Below are 17,655 nucleotides of genomic sequence, written 5' to 3'. Positions count from 1 at the left end.
GTGATGGTGATTATGTTGATGTAGGTATTTGAGCAACCGTGTGGCAACTCCGGCAGCGTTTCTCCTCCAATCTTTGCAGGTTTCTCTATGTTCCGTGTTCCTAGGTTTACTAGCTGCCTCCATGTGACTCCGTGATATCAAGCATATATATAGATGATTTTGGATCAAGACGAACGAATCCCACGAGGTGGCACCAGCCCCCCATGACATGACTAGGTTGGTGGTTGCGCCATGGGCACTCCTAGCCGGCCCATGGACACCCAACTCATCTCCTTCTTCTCACATCATGGCATTTCCCAATACTAATGTGGCAAAAGGTTGGGACCCATTTGACACCCGGAAAGTTCTTGAAACTTAAAAATATGCAAAATGTGGTTTCCCTGTTCTGCAAAAATAAGATTGATGCTAGGAAAAAGGAGAAGACAAAAAGAATAATGGAACAATACTTGTTCTCGAACAAATTCCCCAAGCAACCATTCCGATTCAGCTTTTAGAGTGTGAAATAACAGCTGGGTTCCCCTCTACGAGGGATCGCAAAATCCGAAGCAATTGTTTTCCACTATAGGTATGTAGAACAAGCAAGTGCGTGTGGGTAGGGAGGCCTCTGGGGCTATCCACGATCCCCACCTCGCGCTGAGGGGTTGGACGGTGCGTTGCTTCATCTGGTCCACGTGTCATCATCTGATTGGAGGAGCTAAAAGAGCGAAGACCCTAACCACAATTACTCGCGTGCTGCCGCAGTCTCCACTCGCACTTCCCCTCTCCTCGCTGCCCCTTCGACCTCCACGCCGCCGCCTCTTCACACGCAACCTTGCCGCCGGTGCTGCTCCACCGGCCTCCCTTGTCTCCTCTCGGCGGAGCTATGCTCGCCACCATTAAGTCCTAGGGGCGGCGGCGCTCTGCTTGGCCCTTCTCGAAGCGATGGCGGGAGGACGTGCTGGTCGCCCGCTTGGTCTGGAGCAGGAGGTAGCTCGAGATTGTGGAAGCGGATCAGGGCGGTGATTGCCTTGCCGGAGGTCTTCAGGTCGCCCTCCGCTCCCTTTTTTCCAGTGTGATTTTTCATATCTTCCCTGATTTGCTTCTCGTTTTTTGGCAGCATATGACCCATCATTTAGGAGAAGACACATAGAGCGGCGATGGCAACACGGGTCAACGGCATCAGCAACACCGGAGTGCACTCTGGACTACCTTTGCTTCCAGATGTGTGTCTCTCATAGGGAGGAAGAAGAAAATCATGGAAACAAGTTCAGCGGTAGGAACATCACCATGGATCTGTCTCTTTTTCCTCTCCCCGTCCTTGTCATCTCTCCCTAATTCTTTTGGGTAGCTTCTTGCCTTGATTGGATTGGGATCTAGCCATCACAGCGTTACAATTTGTTCCTGCTATTGTTTCAGGTGGATTTGGTGACACGAATATACATAAGCGAGGACATCATCTTTTTGTTGATCTGCGTGTTGGCTGGCCCGAACTGAGCGACACCCCTCATGCTAACCGATTTATTTTAAGAATCAAGTAAGTACTTTTCTTTTAGATCAAAGGGTGTGATTCTGCACTTGGCACTTTTTTGTGTACTTATAATTTTTTTTCATGTGTAATTGTTTCTAGATCAGATATCCAATGGTGGATGTGCTTGCTTCTGATTGCACATATCGCTTTAGAACAACTGGTATTTTGTTTCTGCTTTTACATTGGCTCATACACGAATGTGGTGCAAAGGCTTGGCAAGGCCGCCAGCGACGAGCGGCTGCTGCGTTTGGCAAAGCAGGCGGTGCTCCGGTCAGGGTACCTTGTCATGGAAATCATCATTGGTGGTAGCCCATCTGTTGTTGTTTTTTTGGGACTGTTCCGTTTTAGGTCTGGGTGCGTATGACTTTGATTTATTTTGCGTGTATGTGCATGACGCAGATGAGATGGATGACATGATAACGGAAGATTTCGATAGGTTTGCCTCCATCATCAGGAGGGTGGAGTGCTTGCGCAAGCTCGGTATGGTCACAGATCATCATCTCTCGCTCTTGCAACCCACGCTTATTTTTCTCTACCAGATTTAGTAGATGATTTAGGGGTTAAAAAAGAATAGAATATATGTTGGTCTACCTAAAAGAATAGCGAAACAAATGGAGCGTTTTGTTTTTAATGGATTCAGATTTACTTAAATAGTAATGTATGAATCCACCATTTTTTACTGTATGAAAGTGGCACTCTTCAAGAACCAAATATGTCTAGGTGCTCAGACATGAGATATGGTATCAGCATACATTATTTATGTTTCATGAAATCATCATAGCTTTATCTTTCAAAATTTTAAGCCAGTTTCATGGCGGCACGTCGCTAGCAACAAGCTATAGAGCAAATTACATAGACATGTCGTAGAATTAGAGCATCTCCACTCGTGCCCCCGTCGAGGCCCCCGGCGAGCGTTTTTTCCATCCGGACGGCGTAATTCGGCCCAGTCGCGCCCCCAGTTCCTCGTTTTCGTCCGGATTTGGCCCTTCATCCATCCGGCGAGCCCACGCCACCCCCGGCCCCCCGGGGAGCGCTCGGGGACTCCGGACGAGTGAAAAGCGGGGAAGGGCCCGATCTGTCGGTGACTCGACGCACGAACCCCACCGCCACGTCGCTCAAAATCTCCCCCACCCCTCGTATCTCTCTCGCCGCCGGCACCACCCCGCCGGCTTGTTGCCCAGATTCCGCCGCCCTCCTTCCCCCACTGCCTATATTCCGCCGTCTTTGGACGACGGCCTATCTGGCTGCTCTTCCGCCGGCCTGTTTTCCGGCCGCTTGCTCCCTCGTCGCTCGCGGCTCGGGTTGCCTCGACCACGCCCGTCGGTGTTCGTCCATTTGCCTCGCCGGCCATGGACTCGGACGAAGAGGAGGAGCAGATGTTCGTCGAGCTTATGCAAGAAGAGATGGCGGCCGCCCAAGACGACGAGCACATGATGATCCTTGGTTGCTTGGCAAGCATGTACGCCTGACCGGCAACCGGTCGACGTGGTGGGTCGGCACGAGGTCGCCGGAAGTGCAAGCCGAGACAGCCGAATGGAGGGCTACCGCATGTTGTACGCCGACTACTTCGCCGACAATCCATTGCACGGTGAGAGTGTTTTCCGGCGTCGTTTCGGGATGAGCGAAGCTATTTCGCAAATTGTGTATGCCATCCGCCACTTTGATCCCTACTTCGATGCAAGGCGGATTGCCTTTGGTTTGGTTGGATTTTCGTCACTGCGAAGTGCACAGTGGCTATGAGGATGTCGGCGTATGGAGCTCCCGGTGATCTGCAGATGACTATCTTCGGATGGCGGAGTCCACCGCCCTTGATTGTTTCTACCGGTTCTGCAGGCCGTCATAGCGGTGTTCGGGGACTATTTCTTGAGATCACCCACTGCCGAAGACACTCGGAGGATCCTTGCAACAAATGAAGCTAGGGGTTTTCCAGGGATGCTTGGAAGCATTGATCGCATGCATTGGCAATGGAAGAACTGTCCGTTTATGCGTGGCAGGGAATGTACAAGGGTCACAAAAAAGGCTGCACTGTGATACTTGAAGCAGTGGCTACCCATGATCTTTGGATTTGGCACTCTTTCTTTGGTATGCCTGGATCCAACAATGACATCAACGTCCTAAACTGCTCCCCGGTCTTTTCCAAGCTTGTTGAGGGTCATGCTCCTCCGGTGGACTATGTGATCAATGGTCGGCACTACAACAAAGGATACTACCTTGCAGACGGTATCTATCCAAAGTGGGCAACATTTGTGAAGACTATCTCCAACCCTGGCACCCCCAAACTTTGCGAGTTTGTCAAGAAACAAGAAGCTTGCCGAAAAGACGTCGAGCGAGCATTTGGTGTCCTCCAGCAGAGATTTGCTGTCGTCCGGTTCCCCGCTATGACTTGGTCCAAAGATCAGATGTGGGAGGTGATGAACTGCTGTGTGTGCCTACACAATATGATTATTGAAGATGAGCGAAAGCATCCGGTTCCTCTGGCTGAGCAAGAAGCACCATATGAGAGAGAGGGTCCTCTTGCACAGCCTAATCACCAGGTGCCTCCATCATGGGCCGCCTTCTTTGCTATGCGCCAGGAGATTCGAGACTCTACAATGCATCAGCTGCTGCAAGATGATCTGGTGGAGCACATATGGAGGCTCCGAGGCAACGCCAACGTTTGAAAAATTGTGAAATTGTGTGCTTCATTTGTTTCAGCACTTGTTAAACATTGTACTGATTATCGCCGAATTTGTTTCAGCAATTTTCGTACTCTTGTTTGCCGAACTTGTTAAATTTTATGTTGAATTTGTTTGAAATATGTCAAATGGTCGAGGTTGGGGGTTTCCTGCCGGGGGGACGGCTGGAACTTCGGCGCTCCCCACGCCAAATCTTCATCCAATCCGGACGAAAATTTCGCCGGATTTGGGCGTGGGGAGCGCCAACGAGTGGGGATGCTCTTACAAGCATGAGCGTAAATTTAATTTTCTGTCAAATATCTTGTTTTTCCTTGTTTTATTTTAGGGTTTCTGAAGTTTCTTAAGTTCTGCAGCATACATTAGAATGTGGTTGACTATAGCAGTATGCTTGTTGCTAGAGATCGAAAACAGAAGAAATGAAGCCAAAACCTCATTACTCTATTTTCGTATTATATCTAGAGTTTATTTCTGTTACAATGCTACTTGCACAACATAATTGTTCTGCCCAGTTCTTACTTTGTTTGTCGTATATTTTTGGTTATGTAGTAACGATCTTTATACTTGGTATGCTGTTTTCTTTTTCTGAAACAATGTTCCTTATGCTCTGCTAGCTCGATTGCATGCTAAAGCCAGTACTTCCATCAAGGAAAGTATTGATGTTTGGAGGAAGAGACAATATAAGCAATAAAATGGTTTGCCCTTATGATGTATTTCTCTCCTACCATCATGCTTACTGTAGATTGTTTTCCAAGTAGCGGGGTTCTGTTTTTTTAGGGTATCTCATATGTTACTGCTACAATATTTTTGTAATATTGTTGACCGCATCTTGTATGCCTTTTCTAGATCGTAGATAGTTCATCCCTCATGAAGCATGTCCAATATGTAGCTGTGCTCTCTCGGTGGTCTCATGAGAGGTGCAACCTGTCTTTACTGTGCCCTTCATGAGAGATCATGGAGATCAGTTAGTTGGCAAGTAAATCTTCTATTGATTTGTATCTTATTTTGTAATGAGGTGGCTACCCTGACGTCGATAGCTTTAGTTTGCCTAGAGTTTGTACCTGAATGCCGGTAGCTTCAGTGTGTAAGTGTTAGCACCTGAACATTTTTTCTGTTTAAATTTTACAACACTATGTTTTCTGTGTAAAATTTTGTTTTTTCCTGTCTAATGGAAATTGCTTCAAGATCAACCAGTGCGGAATTAGAATGATTGCTTTACAACTTCAGTATGTAACTTATATTGTGTTTTCCTGTCTTAAGGAAATAGTTTCAAAATCAACAAGAGCTGAACTGGGGTCAGCAATATTGCTTTACAATCCTGGTGTGTCTTAGAAGGAAGAATTCTAAAGCATGAGAAGTTTATCAATGCAGAACTTGATAGAACCTGACAAATTATAAGTAAGTTGCATTGCACAACTATTGGAAATTGTATAATAAAAAATCTACAGGAAATCTTTCTCCACACATAATACGAGGATAATGAGCAGTAATTTGATACTTCTGCATTTTTATAATATCATAGGAACCACTAGAATGGAAAGAGAATGCAGTTTAGGCAGGATCTATATAAAAAGCAAAATTGGGGCCCTAGAGATCTTTTGTTTCTTGTGAAAAACTGAAGTCCCAACATACCTTTTTTTGTCATGAATATGGACCTGTTTGTGTCATGACCATTTCGTCAGATTATTCGCGATCCCTTTTCTCTTGATTATCTTAAAAGTAATCCCCATGTAAATGTCACTTGACTCAGGGTGGAGGGAGTGCATGGGGGACTGCCTACTGATCTTAGTTACACCATGATCTTGGCCCACGAGTATCAATGATATCATAGAATCTGTGAATATATTTGAGCAAAAGTGCCTGATTCCCAAGAAGCGGGTTCTGAACACCCACTTCTCTTTGGTTTTTACAAGCTAGCTCACAAGACATCAGGTTATTTGTTTGGTGCATGGCTCCCATATGGTTGCCTTTATAATGTAATTTTTTGGTTTTCTATTCTTATATAAGTACTATTTTCCTTCATTTTCATTCTCTGTTTGTAGACTGCAGCCTCAGCCGTGTCCACTTTGCACTTTCTGGTCTTTGATTGTAGCCTTAACTGCTGTCGTTCGTGCCTGTTGCTGCTGCTTCCTTCCTTTCAGTGAGTATTGTGTTGTGGTTTCACGTCAAATACTCACAACGAGACAGCACATGCCTGGGTTGTTACCACTTACCATCCGTCTCTCACATCCAATATATGTATGGGACGTGGTATTAAAATACATGGTCCAGGCCATCATAGATTTATTGGTGCTTTCTTGTTCATGATGCTCGCACTTCCCCTGCTACATCTGTTCCAGAGATTAAATTTTCTTTCAACCTATGACTAAATATATCATTTGGGAGTATTGCAAATTAGTGCTTGATGTTTGAAAATATATCTAATTATATACCTTGCTAAATCCTAAAACTTGATGGTATGTTGCAGGTCCGCAAAAAAGTCTGATTGAACCATGGCTCAGAAAATGCGTTCTGCTGATATATTTTGCTCAATATGACTGATATGTCCTGATGATGTACATTAGGGGCTGCTTCATTTTTAAGTACAAATCTAAGTGAACTATCAAGGTTCCTCATTTAACATGTTTATGAGCTCAACAACTTTATAAATTGTCTTGTGCTGATAAATTTTTATTAGTAATTATGGAGGTAGTGCGAAGAACAATTGTCTGCTCACCTGGAATTGTCGCATTGTTCTCAGAATGTGTTACGTTGACTGTCTCCCATTACCTACTTTGCATCCAGTTGCAGCAAAAGAAGTGTATCTGCTCTGGCTTTCTACCGGTTGACTAATGATCTGTATGAGGAACACTACTTATCCATGTCTCATTCTTTCCTCTGAATCAAGAGAATACCATCTCTCCGGCTATATCGGATTCGGTATCACTACTAAAAAGGGAGGCAACAAGGGCATGTTTTCTAAGCAAGCAGCAGATGTCCAACATTTGCTATCAAGGTAACCTTTTTGGCAATTGTATCTTCCATTGTTATTAGGTGGATAGTTATTTTTTATTTAATGAACTCGTTAATTGCTATTTAAAGTATTGGATCTGTGCATTGGTTTGTGTGTTTCTCAAATTTTGTAGTTATATGGTTAAACTATTCTCAGTAATTGTGATGACAAGTCAGTTTTCAGGATCTTAGTCTAAGCACTTCTACGATATTACCATAACAACTGTCAGGTTTGTTTAGCTTATTTTTCTTTGGTGAGGGCTTCCATTGTTATTACCTAGATGGCTATTGTCAAGCTCTTATTTTTATTTATATCAGTTTCTTCAGTTAGTAACTTAGTATGTTTGTATACCTACCTATAAATATGATAGCAAGTTGCAGAATTTCCAAAAGCAATTTTAGTCAACGCCTTGATTATATCGATACCGACTTGTGTTGTTTATGTTGGGTTCATAAGTCAGGTGTTAACCTGCTCTTGTGCAGTTCGCGCACTTCTTTTTTATGTGGATTTTGCTATCAAAATCTGTCCTCGTGGCCCTGGATTTCCTCTGTGTTTCTTTTGTATAGGTGGCAGATGTTGAATTCAATATAGCCAATGAGAAGTTCATGCTAAAAAGGTGTACGGGCTCTACATGTGGTACTGTTTACTCCCCGCTGGGACCTCAATTTAGTGTGATACCAGCAGACTGAGTTGTATTTGTGTTTGGCTAAAATGTGGAGTTTTTCTATGTGTTACTATACACAATATTGTAACTTTGGTTTATTCATAATTTTGGAAGTGGCCTAAAGTTCTTATAATTTGGACTTCAAATTCCATGGGATGTTGCGTTGTCTGCTTGCGTAGAAACTGTAAAGTGAAAAATGCGAGAATGAGTTCTGATGTGGATGCAAGACCACGTAGGAGGCAAGCCAAGGAAACCCGTATTGGGCATTGAATTATTTGTCATTGGACTAGGATTTGAGCGTTGAATTATTTGTCATTGTACTGGGATTAGATCGCACAGCTCCAGTGAGGAGGCGCCCCATGGGGCGCCCCAACCACTAGTTCGTTTCATGTTCATGTGTCATTGTAACATATCCACGAAATACACGTATCTATACTTGGTATACTACGATCGCAGCGCACTGAGAAACAATACACGGCGGAAGGCGCACGCTAGAGCACCCCGAAGAACCGGCCCCAGCACGTGCCGCTCCTCCTCGCCTCCGCTTCCTCCTGCTCCCCAGCCGCCGCCGCGGGCAGCGGCGCCTCTCCCCGTACGCCCCAGATCCCTTCGAGGACCTGGTCGAGGCTGGCCGGTACCCCGTACGTGTCCGCCTCGGGCGCGGCGAGGATGGAGTCGAAGACCTCCTGGAGGCCGACGACGCGGCGGCTGACGGCGCGGCGCGCGTCCCGCACGGCCGGGTCGCGGCCCGGGACGGCGTCGAGGCGGAGCAGCGCGGCCATGAGCGCCTCGGAGAAGCGCGCGCGCTCGCGGTGGTCGCCGCGGACGGCGTCCACGGTCTCCTGCCGCCGGAGCAGCCGCTCGAGCCGCGTCGCCTCGCGGTCGGCGGAGCGCACGGCCGCGACGTGCCGCCGGACGACGTGGCCCCGGAAGGCCGCCTGGATCCTGGCGGCGGCTGCCGCCGCGTCCGGGGCCGTTTTCGGGGGCGAGGGGGAGGTGACGGGGATGCGTACGGTTTTGGCGGGCTTGTGGGCGGTGGGGTTGGGGTCGCCGGCGGCGAAGAAGAAGTGGGAGGCGGAGCTGTAGCGGTAGGAGCCCATGGCGAGCGCTTTGGATCAGTGGAGCAAATAAAAGGTCAGTGTGCTGCTCGCCCGCCCGCCCGCGGTCAGGTCAGCCACGCCTGCGGCGTGTTCCTTTGGGGCCAGGTCGGGGTTTCCTCGTCTCTCTTTTTCGGTGCGTGCTATCCCACAGCCATAGGTGGCTTTATTTTGTGCACCACTTTAGCGTCGACGCATATGCTTTTGCTCGGTGAATGCATGACCGGAGATCTCTGTAGGCTGAGCCGGCCGCACCGAAAGGTGGGAAAACCCAGCCGAGCCGAAAAGGACAACCGAGAACTGTCCGGAAACATGATCCGGGCCTTCGGACTTCGGCATGCAACAGAGTGGGATCACACCAAAGAGAAACACGGGAGCTCTTTTTTGTTTTTGAGGGAACACGGAAGCTCCTATCCGGCGCTCGTTGCGTATGTTACGGGTGCAACGCTTGAAGGCTCCGTTTCACATGGGCCGGCCTTTTATATCCGATCGATTCCTACTCTGGTAAGCTCAAAAAAAGAAAAAAGATTCCTACTCTGCTTTATTTATTTTTTTTCTTCCTAACACATCATGTTTTATGTCCGATCATTATGATTAATTTTGAAATATTTCGTGTAAATAAAATATTCGGATTTCAAAATGTTCAAATTTCAACATGTTTAGATTTTGAAAAATGTTCAGATTTAAAAACGTCTAGATTTTCAAAATTGTTCAGATTTTAAAAAAACTAAAATGTACTTAAAAAATTGTTCAGATTTTAAAACTTATAGATTTTGAAAAAAAATCAGATTCAAAAATGTTCATATTTTTAAAAAATTGTTCGGATTTGAAAAATATTCAGATTTAAAAACATCTCAATTTTGAAATTTGTACGAAATTACGAATTTTTTATATTTTAAATATATTTAGATTTGAATAAGTTATTTAGATTTGAAAAATGTTCTAAAACGTCCATATTTTGAAAAATTGTTCGCATTTTGAAAAGTGTTCTTATTTTTATAAACATTCTTATTTTGAAAAATTGATCGGATTCAAATAATGTTCACTTTAAAAAGGTTAATATTTTGAAAAAATGTTCACATTTTACAATTATTCATATTTAAAAAAATGTTCATCTTGTGAAAAAAATGAGAAAAGAAAACATCACAAAACAAACCAGAAAACAGAAAAACAGAAAACCAAAAAAGCAGTAAAAACAGGAAAACCGTCTCATAAAAACAAAACAGAAAACAGCAGAAACCTTGACCATAAAGGTTCTGGAACACTCCTAAAACCGGAATAAACCAAGAAGTCGAATTCATGTTGGGCCGACCAATTAGAGGTGTTACGGATGGGAGGGGCTACGCGTTTGCTTGCTAATGGACGCAAAGAGCATTAAATAGGAATTGCAGAAAAACACTGTGATCACACCAAAGTCTCATTTGTAAGGCCCATCTCCAAACTGCCCAGCATACATATAGGAATTTAGGTTGGATTTACAGTGGCCGCGGGCAGAGGCTGCGCTAGATTGCTTGTCAGCCACTAGGGAAGCAAGGCAATGCGGGTCCATGCGGCCCACCTGCACGCACGCGGTCCTTGATCGATATTTGTGGTTCACCCCTCCTTCTCTCTTGTATCTATTCAATCCTATACATTGGAGAGAACGAGCTCATGATTTGATTGGACACCAAACACGGAACAAGTTGTGGCCAAGAATATCAAGAACATACCCTTGGAGATTCGACATCTCCTAGATGGTTAGGTGTCTATCTGCAACCTCCGAGGTGTGGAGGGCCGATGTACCCATGAACCTCCAAGATATGGATTGGCTACGGATAGGCCTCCAGATCACCCATCGAAGCTCTATCCATTGTGACTTGGCGGAGCCAGTGGGCTCAAGCTGATGGAACAGAGAACAGGGTTTGTTGACAGCGGGTGATGTCTGTTGAACCTAGGTGCACTGTTCATAGCCCCTTCCAACGGAGACATAGAGCAGGTGTCGACGGCTCGAACTCTGGGAAACAAACATGTGCACTTGTCTCCTCTACTTTCTGCACAATTATTATTTTGTTTCTCTTTTTGTTTTGAACTGTGCAATGCGTTGAAGTATTGCAATTCAAGTTTGTCTCTTGACAACTAAGAGTGCTCCAACCACTGATGTGTATTGCATGTTCTCCGACTTTTTATCTTTGGCAGTATTAATATATTTTCTTTATCGATGTATGCTTAACATCATGCGTCATAGCACTTATCCGCTACTTATCCGCTACGTAGCTATTTTCTATATTTATGCCGTTCTGCTGCACTAAATTCTAAATTGGCAATAGTTTTAGCTAACTCTTGTTCACCACACCCTCTTGTCGTTATATCCCGATCTTTCATGTTATGGTGTAGTTATTTATGCAATGCACTTTCTTTCTCATTGATCACTCTGCCCTCGTTGTGTTACATCAACTTTAATCAAAATGGTTGTGTTCCTCAATTCAATGTAGAAGGCAGGAGTTTCAACCTCCTTTTTAGAAAGGGAAAACAAAACAAAAAATTACGTTGGGCCTAGTACTCGCTCCGTTCATTATTACCTTGCGTTCCAGTTTTAGTTTGTATGTAGAAAAAATATCAACATCTATAATATAAAATATATTTTATTAGAATCCTTATAAAGTATACTTTCAAATTATATGCGTTTGATATTATGTATGTCGATATTTTTTCTTTTACTTTTGGTAAAACTTTACTTTGTCTGAACAAAGAACACGAGCTAATTATGAATGGAGGGAATATGCGGTAAAATGATTCCATGAATGAGAACTTAGGGCATCTTCAGCGGCGCGATGCATTTCGGTGTCCGCTAGCGTCCGTTTACATCGCGCGGCGGACGCGAGACATACCGTTTTTGTCCGCGCGTCCGTTTGCGCCTGGGGGTGGCTCCAGCGGCCCGACGCATTACCGCGTTTGCATCAATTATGAAGTTTCCAAACAACAAAATAAAGAATTCAACGAAGTCATAGTTATTACATTCAAATTTTGAAAAGTCTACATGAAAATAAGATAATATTCCTCTAGGCATGATCTTCATGGCCAGCCAATGTCCACTGATGCTCCATCAGATCCGTTTGCAGCTGTTTGCAGACGTTCTCGTTAGTGACTTCTACATTCATATGTAGATAGTCCTCCCAAGATGAAGCTCTAGGAAGTGGCGCAACCAGCTCACCTTGAAATTTCCAGTGGTTCTCATTGCGGCCATCAGGACGCTCGTTCTCAACGATCATGTTGTGCATGATCACGCAACATGTCATCACCTCATGCATGGTCTTCAGCGACCATGTTCTTGCCGGGTGACGGACAATTGCACACCGAGCTTGGAGAACACCAAATCCACGATCCACATCTTTCTTGCAAGCCTCTTGCATCTTGGCAAACCTCCTCGTCTTCTCGGAGTTTGGATTACGAACAGTCTTCACCAGTATGGCCCAGTCAGGGTAGATGCCATCAGCAAGATAATATGACTTGTCATATTCATTTCCATTCATCTCATAGCTCACCCGGGGAGCTTTGCCTTGCATGAGCGGTTGAAAATCGGTGATCGGTGCAACACATTGATGTCATTGTTGGAACCGGCCATGCCAAAGAATGAATGCCAAATCCATAAATCTTGAGATATGACAGCTTCAAGAATGACAGTCCGTCCCTCCTCATGCCCGCTGTACACACCCTGCCATCCAAATGGACAGTTTTTCCACTCCCAGTGCATGCAATCTATGCTGCCAATCATTCCTGGGAACCCTCTACACTCGTTGATAGACAGGAGCCGCCTTGTATCCTCAACAGTTGGCTCCCTACAGTAATGTTGTCCGAATACGGCAATCACAGCTCGGGCAAAACCTGTACATGGCCTCAAGGCAGGTGCTCTCACCCATTCGAAGATACTCATCGAATATATCCGCAGTCATTCCATATGAGAGCATGCGAATAGCCGCGAAGCATTTTTGGTAGGAGGTGAAGCCTAGCGCACCTGTTGCATCGGACCTGCATTGGAAGTAGGGGTCGTAGTTTCTGACACCGCGTAGAATGACCAAGAACAGGTCCCTTGACATCCTGTACCGGCGCCGGAACTCTTTTTCCGGGAACACCGGATTGGTGAGGTGGAAGTAGTCCTTATGGAGGCGGGCCTGCCCTGCCACTCTGTTGCGCAGCAGGTTTTTGGAGCGCCCTTCACAGAGCCCCGGTGCACCGACCCGGGTTTGAGGTGAATTCGTGGATCATGGAGGCCGCGGTAGTTGCCAATGTCTGCGCCGATGCTGGCGTGTAGTTGACACACATCTGTTGGGAACCCCAAGAGGAAGGTGTGATGCGCACAGCAGTAAGTTTTCCCTCAGAAAGAAACCAAGGTTATCGAACCAGTAGGAGTCAAGGAACACGTGAAGGTTGTTGGTGGCGGAGTGTAGTGCGGCGCAACACCAGGGATTCCGGCGCCAACGTGGAACCTGCACAACACAATCAAAGTACTTTGCCCCAACGTAACAGTGAGGTTGTCAATCTCACCGGCTTGCTGTAAGCAAAGGATTAGATGTATAGTGTGGAAGATGATGTTTGTTTGCGAAGAACAGTAAAGAACAAGTATTGCAGTAGATTGTATTTCAGATGTAAAGAATGGACCGGGGTCCACAGTTCACTAGTGGTGTCTCTCCCATAAGATAAATAGCATGTTGGGTGAACAAATTACAGTTGGGCAATTGACAAATAGAGAGGGCATAACAATGCACATACATGTCACGATGACTACTATGAAATTTAATCAGGGCATTACGACAAAGTACATAGACCGCTATCCAGCATGCATCTATGCCTAAAAAGTCCACCTTCAGGTTATCATCCGAAACCCTTCCAGTATTAAGTTGCAAACAACAGACAATTGCATTAAGTATGGTGCGTAATGTAATCAACACAAATATCCTTAGACAAAGCATTGATGTTTTATCCCTAGTGGCAACAGCACATCCACAACCTTAGAACTTTCTCACACTGTCCTGCATTCAATGGAGGCATGAACCCACTATCGAGCATAAATACTCCCTCTTGGAGTTACAAGTATCAACTTGGCCAGAGCCTCTACTAGCAACGGAGAGCATGCAAGAACATAAACAACACATATATGATTGATAATCAACTTGACATAGTATTCCATATTCATCGGATTCCAACAAACACAACATGTAGCATTACAAATAGATGATCTTGATCATGATAGGCAGCTCACAAGATCTAACATGATAGCACAATGAGGAGAAGACAACCATCTAGCTACTGCTATGGACCCATAGTCCAGGGGTGAACTACTCACACATCAATCCGGAGGCGATCATGGCGATGAAGAGTCCTCCGGGAGATGATTCCCCTCTCCGGCAGGGTGCCGGAGGCGATCTCCTGAATCCCCCGAGATGGGATTGGCGGCGGCTGCGTCTCTGGAAGGTTTTCCGTATCGTGGCTCTCGGTACAGGGGTTTTCGCGATGAAGGCTTTAAGTAGGCGGAAGGGTAGGGTTGGAGGCGGCGCGAGGGCCCCACACCATAGGGCGGCGCGGGCCCCACCCAAGCCGCGCGGCCCTGTGGTGTCGGCGCCTCGTCGCCCCACTTCGTAATCCTTTCGGTCTTCTGGAAGCTTCGTGGAAAAATAAGACCCTGGGCGTTGATTTCGTCCAATTCCGAGAATATTTCCTTTGTAGGATTTCTGAAACCAAAAACACCAGAAAACAGCAACTGGCTCTTCGGCATCTCGTCAATAGGTTAGTGCCGGAAAATGCGTAATAATGACATAAAGTGTGTATAAAACATGTGAGTATCATCATAAAAGTAGCATGGAACATAATAAATTATAGATACGTTTGAGACGTATCAAGCATCCCCAAGCTTAGTTCCTACTCGCCCTCGAGTAGGTAAACGATAACAAGGATAATTTCTGAAGTGACATGTTATCATAATCTTGATCAATACTATTGTAAAGCATATGAGATGAATGCAGCGATTCGAAGCAATGGTAAAGACAATGGTTAAACAACTGAATCATATAGCAAGGACTTTTCATGAATAGTACTTTCAAGACAAGCATCAATAAGACTTGCATAAGAGTTAACTCATAAAGCAATAAATTCTTAGTAGAAAGCTTTGAAGCAACACAAAGGAAGATATAAGTTTCAGCGGTTGCTTTCAACTTCAACATGTATATCTCATGGATAATTGTCAACATAAAGCAATATAACAAGTGCAATAGGTAAACATGTAAGAATCAATGCACACAGTTGACACAAGTGTTTGCTTCTAAGATAGAAAGAAGTAGGTAAACTGACTCAACATAAAGTAAAAGAATGGCCCTTCGCAGAGGGAAGCATGGATTACTATTTTTGTGCTAGATCTTTTCATTTTGAAAACATAGAAACAATTTTGTCAACGGTAGTAATAAATCATATGTGTTATGTATAAGACATCCTATAAGTTGCAAGCCTCATGCATAGAATACTAATAGTGCTCGCACTTGTCCTAATTAGCTTGGATTAACACGGATTTTCATTGCATAACATATGTTTCAACCAAGTGTCACAAAGGGGTACATCTATGCCGCCTGTACAGAGGTCTAAGGAGAAAGTTCGCATTGGATTTCTCGCTTTTGATTATTCTCAACTTAGACATCCATACCGGGACAACATAGACAACAGATAATGGACTCCTCTTTAATGCATAAGCATTTCAACAACAGATAATATTCTCATAAGAGATTGAGGATTTGTGTCCAAACTGAAACTTCCACCATGATTCATGGCTTTAGTTAGCGGCCCAATGTTCTTCTCTAACAATATGCATACTCAAACCATTTGATCATGAAAATCGCCCTTACTTCAGACAAGACGAACATGCATAGCAACTCACATGATATTCAACAAAAGTGTAAAGTTGATGGCGTCCCCAGAAACATGGTTACCGCTCAACAAGCAACTTATAAGAAATAAGATACATAGCAATATATTCAATACCACAATAGTTTTTAAGGCTATTTTCCCATGAGCTATATATATTGAAAAGACAAGGAATGGAATTTTAAAGGTAGCACTCAAGTAATGTACTTTGGAATGGCAGAGAAATACCATGTAATAGGTAGGTATGGTGGACACAAATAGCATAATTTTTGGCTCAAGGATTTGGATGCACGAGAAGTAATCCCTCTCAATACAAGGCTTAGGCAGTGATACGTCCAATTTGCATCACTATTTTATATCATAATTTGCTGTTATTCATTGATATATTTCATATTGGGACACAATACTTATGTTATTTCATCTATTTTGCATGTTTCATCATTATTGGAGGATCAAGCGGGAGCAGGGATTCTGCTGGAAAAAGCACCGTCAGAACGCAATATTTCGGAAGATCAACCGTGGAAGGAAATTATACCAAAAATCCTATTTTTCAAGATGACGAAGGAAGCCAGAAGGAGAGGCCAGGAGGACCCAGGGTGGGCCCACACCCTAGGGCGGCGCGGCCCATGCCCTGGCTGCGCCGCCATGTGGTTTGGGGGGCCCACGACCCCTTTCGCCTCCTTTTCTTCGCGAAATCCTTCGTCCCGAAAACCTAAGCCACAGAGGGTACCTCGCGAAGAGTTACAGCCGCCTCTGCGGGGCGGAGAACACCAGAGAGAAAAGAGCTCTCCGGCGGGCAGGAATCCGCCGGGGAAATTCCCTCCGGGAGGGGGAAATCGACGCCATCGTCACCATCATCGAGCTGGACATCATCTCCATCACCATCATCATCATCTCCACCATCATCACCGCCGTCTCCACCGCTGGACATCGTCACCGCCGTAGCAATTTGGGTTTGATCTTGATTGTTTGATAGGGGAAACTCTCCCGGTATCGATCTCTACTTGTTGTTGATGCTATTGAGTGAAACCATTGAACCAAGTTTATGTTCAGATTGTTATTCATCATCATATCACCTCTGATCATGTTCCATATGATGTCTCGTGAGTAGTTCGTTTAGTTCTTGAGGACATGGGTGAAGTCTAAATGTTAGTAGTGAACTATGGTTGAGTAATATTCAATGGTATGATATTTAAGTTGTGGTGTTATTCTTCTAGTGGTGTCATGTGAACGTCGACTACATGACACTTCACCATTTATGGGCCTAGGGGAATGCATCTTGTATTCGTTTGCTAATTGCGGGGTTGCCGGAGTGACAGAAACCTAAACCCCCGTTGGTATATCGATGCAGGAGGGATCGCAGGATCTCAGAGTTTAAGGCTGTGGTTAGATTTATTCTTAATTACTTTCTTGTAGTTGCGGATGCTTGCAAGGGGTATAATCACAAGTATGTATTAGTCCTAGGAAGGGCGGTGCATTAGCATAGGTTCACCCACACAACACTTATCATAACAATGAAGATTATTTAGCCGTATGTAGCGAAAGCACTAGACTAAAATCCCGTGTGTCCTCGAGAACGTTTGGTCATTATAAGTAAACAAACCGGCTTGTCCTTTGTGCTAAAAAGGATTGGGCCACTCGCTGCAATTGTTACTCTCGCACTTTACTTACTCGTACTTTATTCAACTGTTACATCAAAACCCCCCGAATACTTGTCTGTGAGCATTGACAGTGAATCCATCATCGAAACTGCTTGTCAACACCTTCTGCTCCTCGTTGGGATCGACATACTTACTTATCGAAGATACTACGATACACCCCTATACTTGTGGGTCATC

At 44.8% G+C, this 17,655-nt stretch overlaps 2 protein-coding genes across 17 annotated transcripts; one reads left to right on the top strand and one right to left on the bottom strand.

The window, feature by feature from the left end:
* Positions 1-715: 715 nt before the first annotated feature.
* Positions 716-7,968, top strand: LOC127306393 (uncharacterized). 16 transcript variants are annotated; one of them, XR_007854637.2, is made up of 7 exons: positions 718-1,024; positions 1,097-1,252; positions 1,396-1,513; positions 1,607-1,812; positions 1,907-1,987; positions 5,440-5,577; positions 6,647-7,968. XR_007854637.2 is itself a non-coding variant. In XM_051337016.2 (6 exons), the coding sequence occupies exons 2-6, from the start codon at positions 1,201-1,203 to the stop codon at positions 4,868-4,870; spliced, it is 531 nt and encodes a 176-aa protein (XP_051192976.1). In that variant the 5' UTR covers positions 716-1,024; positions 1,097-1,200; the 3' UTR covers positions 4,871-7,968. The 16 variants fall into 16 exon arrangements, 9 of the variants coding, with proteins under 9 accessions (XP_051192976.1, XP_051192984.1, XP_051192986.1 ...); XR_007854636.2 differs by having other exon boundaries at positions 5,930-7,968; XM_051337016.2 differs by having other exon boundaries at positions 716-1,024; positions 1,607-1,809; positions 4,794-7,968.
* Positions 7,969-8,106: 138 nt separating this feature from the next.
* LOC127306392 (BAG family molecular chaperone regulator 5, mitochondrial) lies at positions 8,107-9,131 on the bottom strand. Its single transcript, XM_051337014.2, has one exon. The coding sequence runs from the start codon at positions 8,933-8,935 to the stop codon at positions 8,327-8,329; it is 609 nt and encodes a 202-aa protein (XP_051192974.1). The 5' UTR covers positions 8,936-9,131; the 3' UTR covers positions 8,107-8,326.
* Positions 9,132-17,655: the final 8,524 nt, after the last annotated feature.

The sequence above is a fragment of the Lolium perenne genome, chromosome 6 (assembly GCF_019359855.2).
Source record: "Lolium perenne isolate Kyuss_39 chromosome 6, Kyuss_2.0, whole genome shotgun sequence".
Classification (NCBI taxonomy): domain Eukaryota; kingdom Viridiplantae; phylum Streptophyta; class Magnoliopsida; order Poales; family Poaceae; genus Lolium; species Lolium perenne.
Note: the sequence above shows the minus strand (reverse complement) of the source record. Positions and strands in the feature narration are given on the sequence as shown.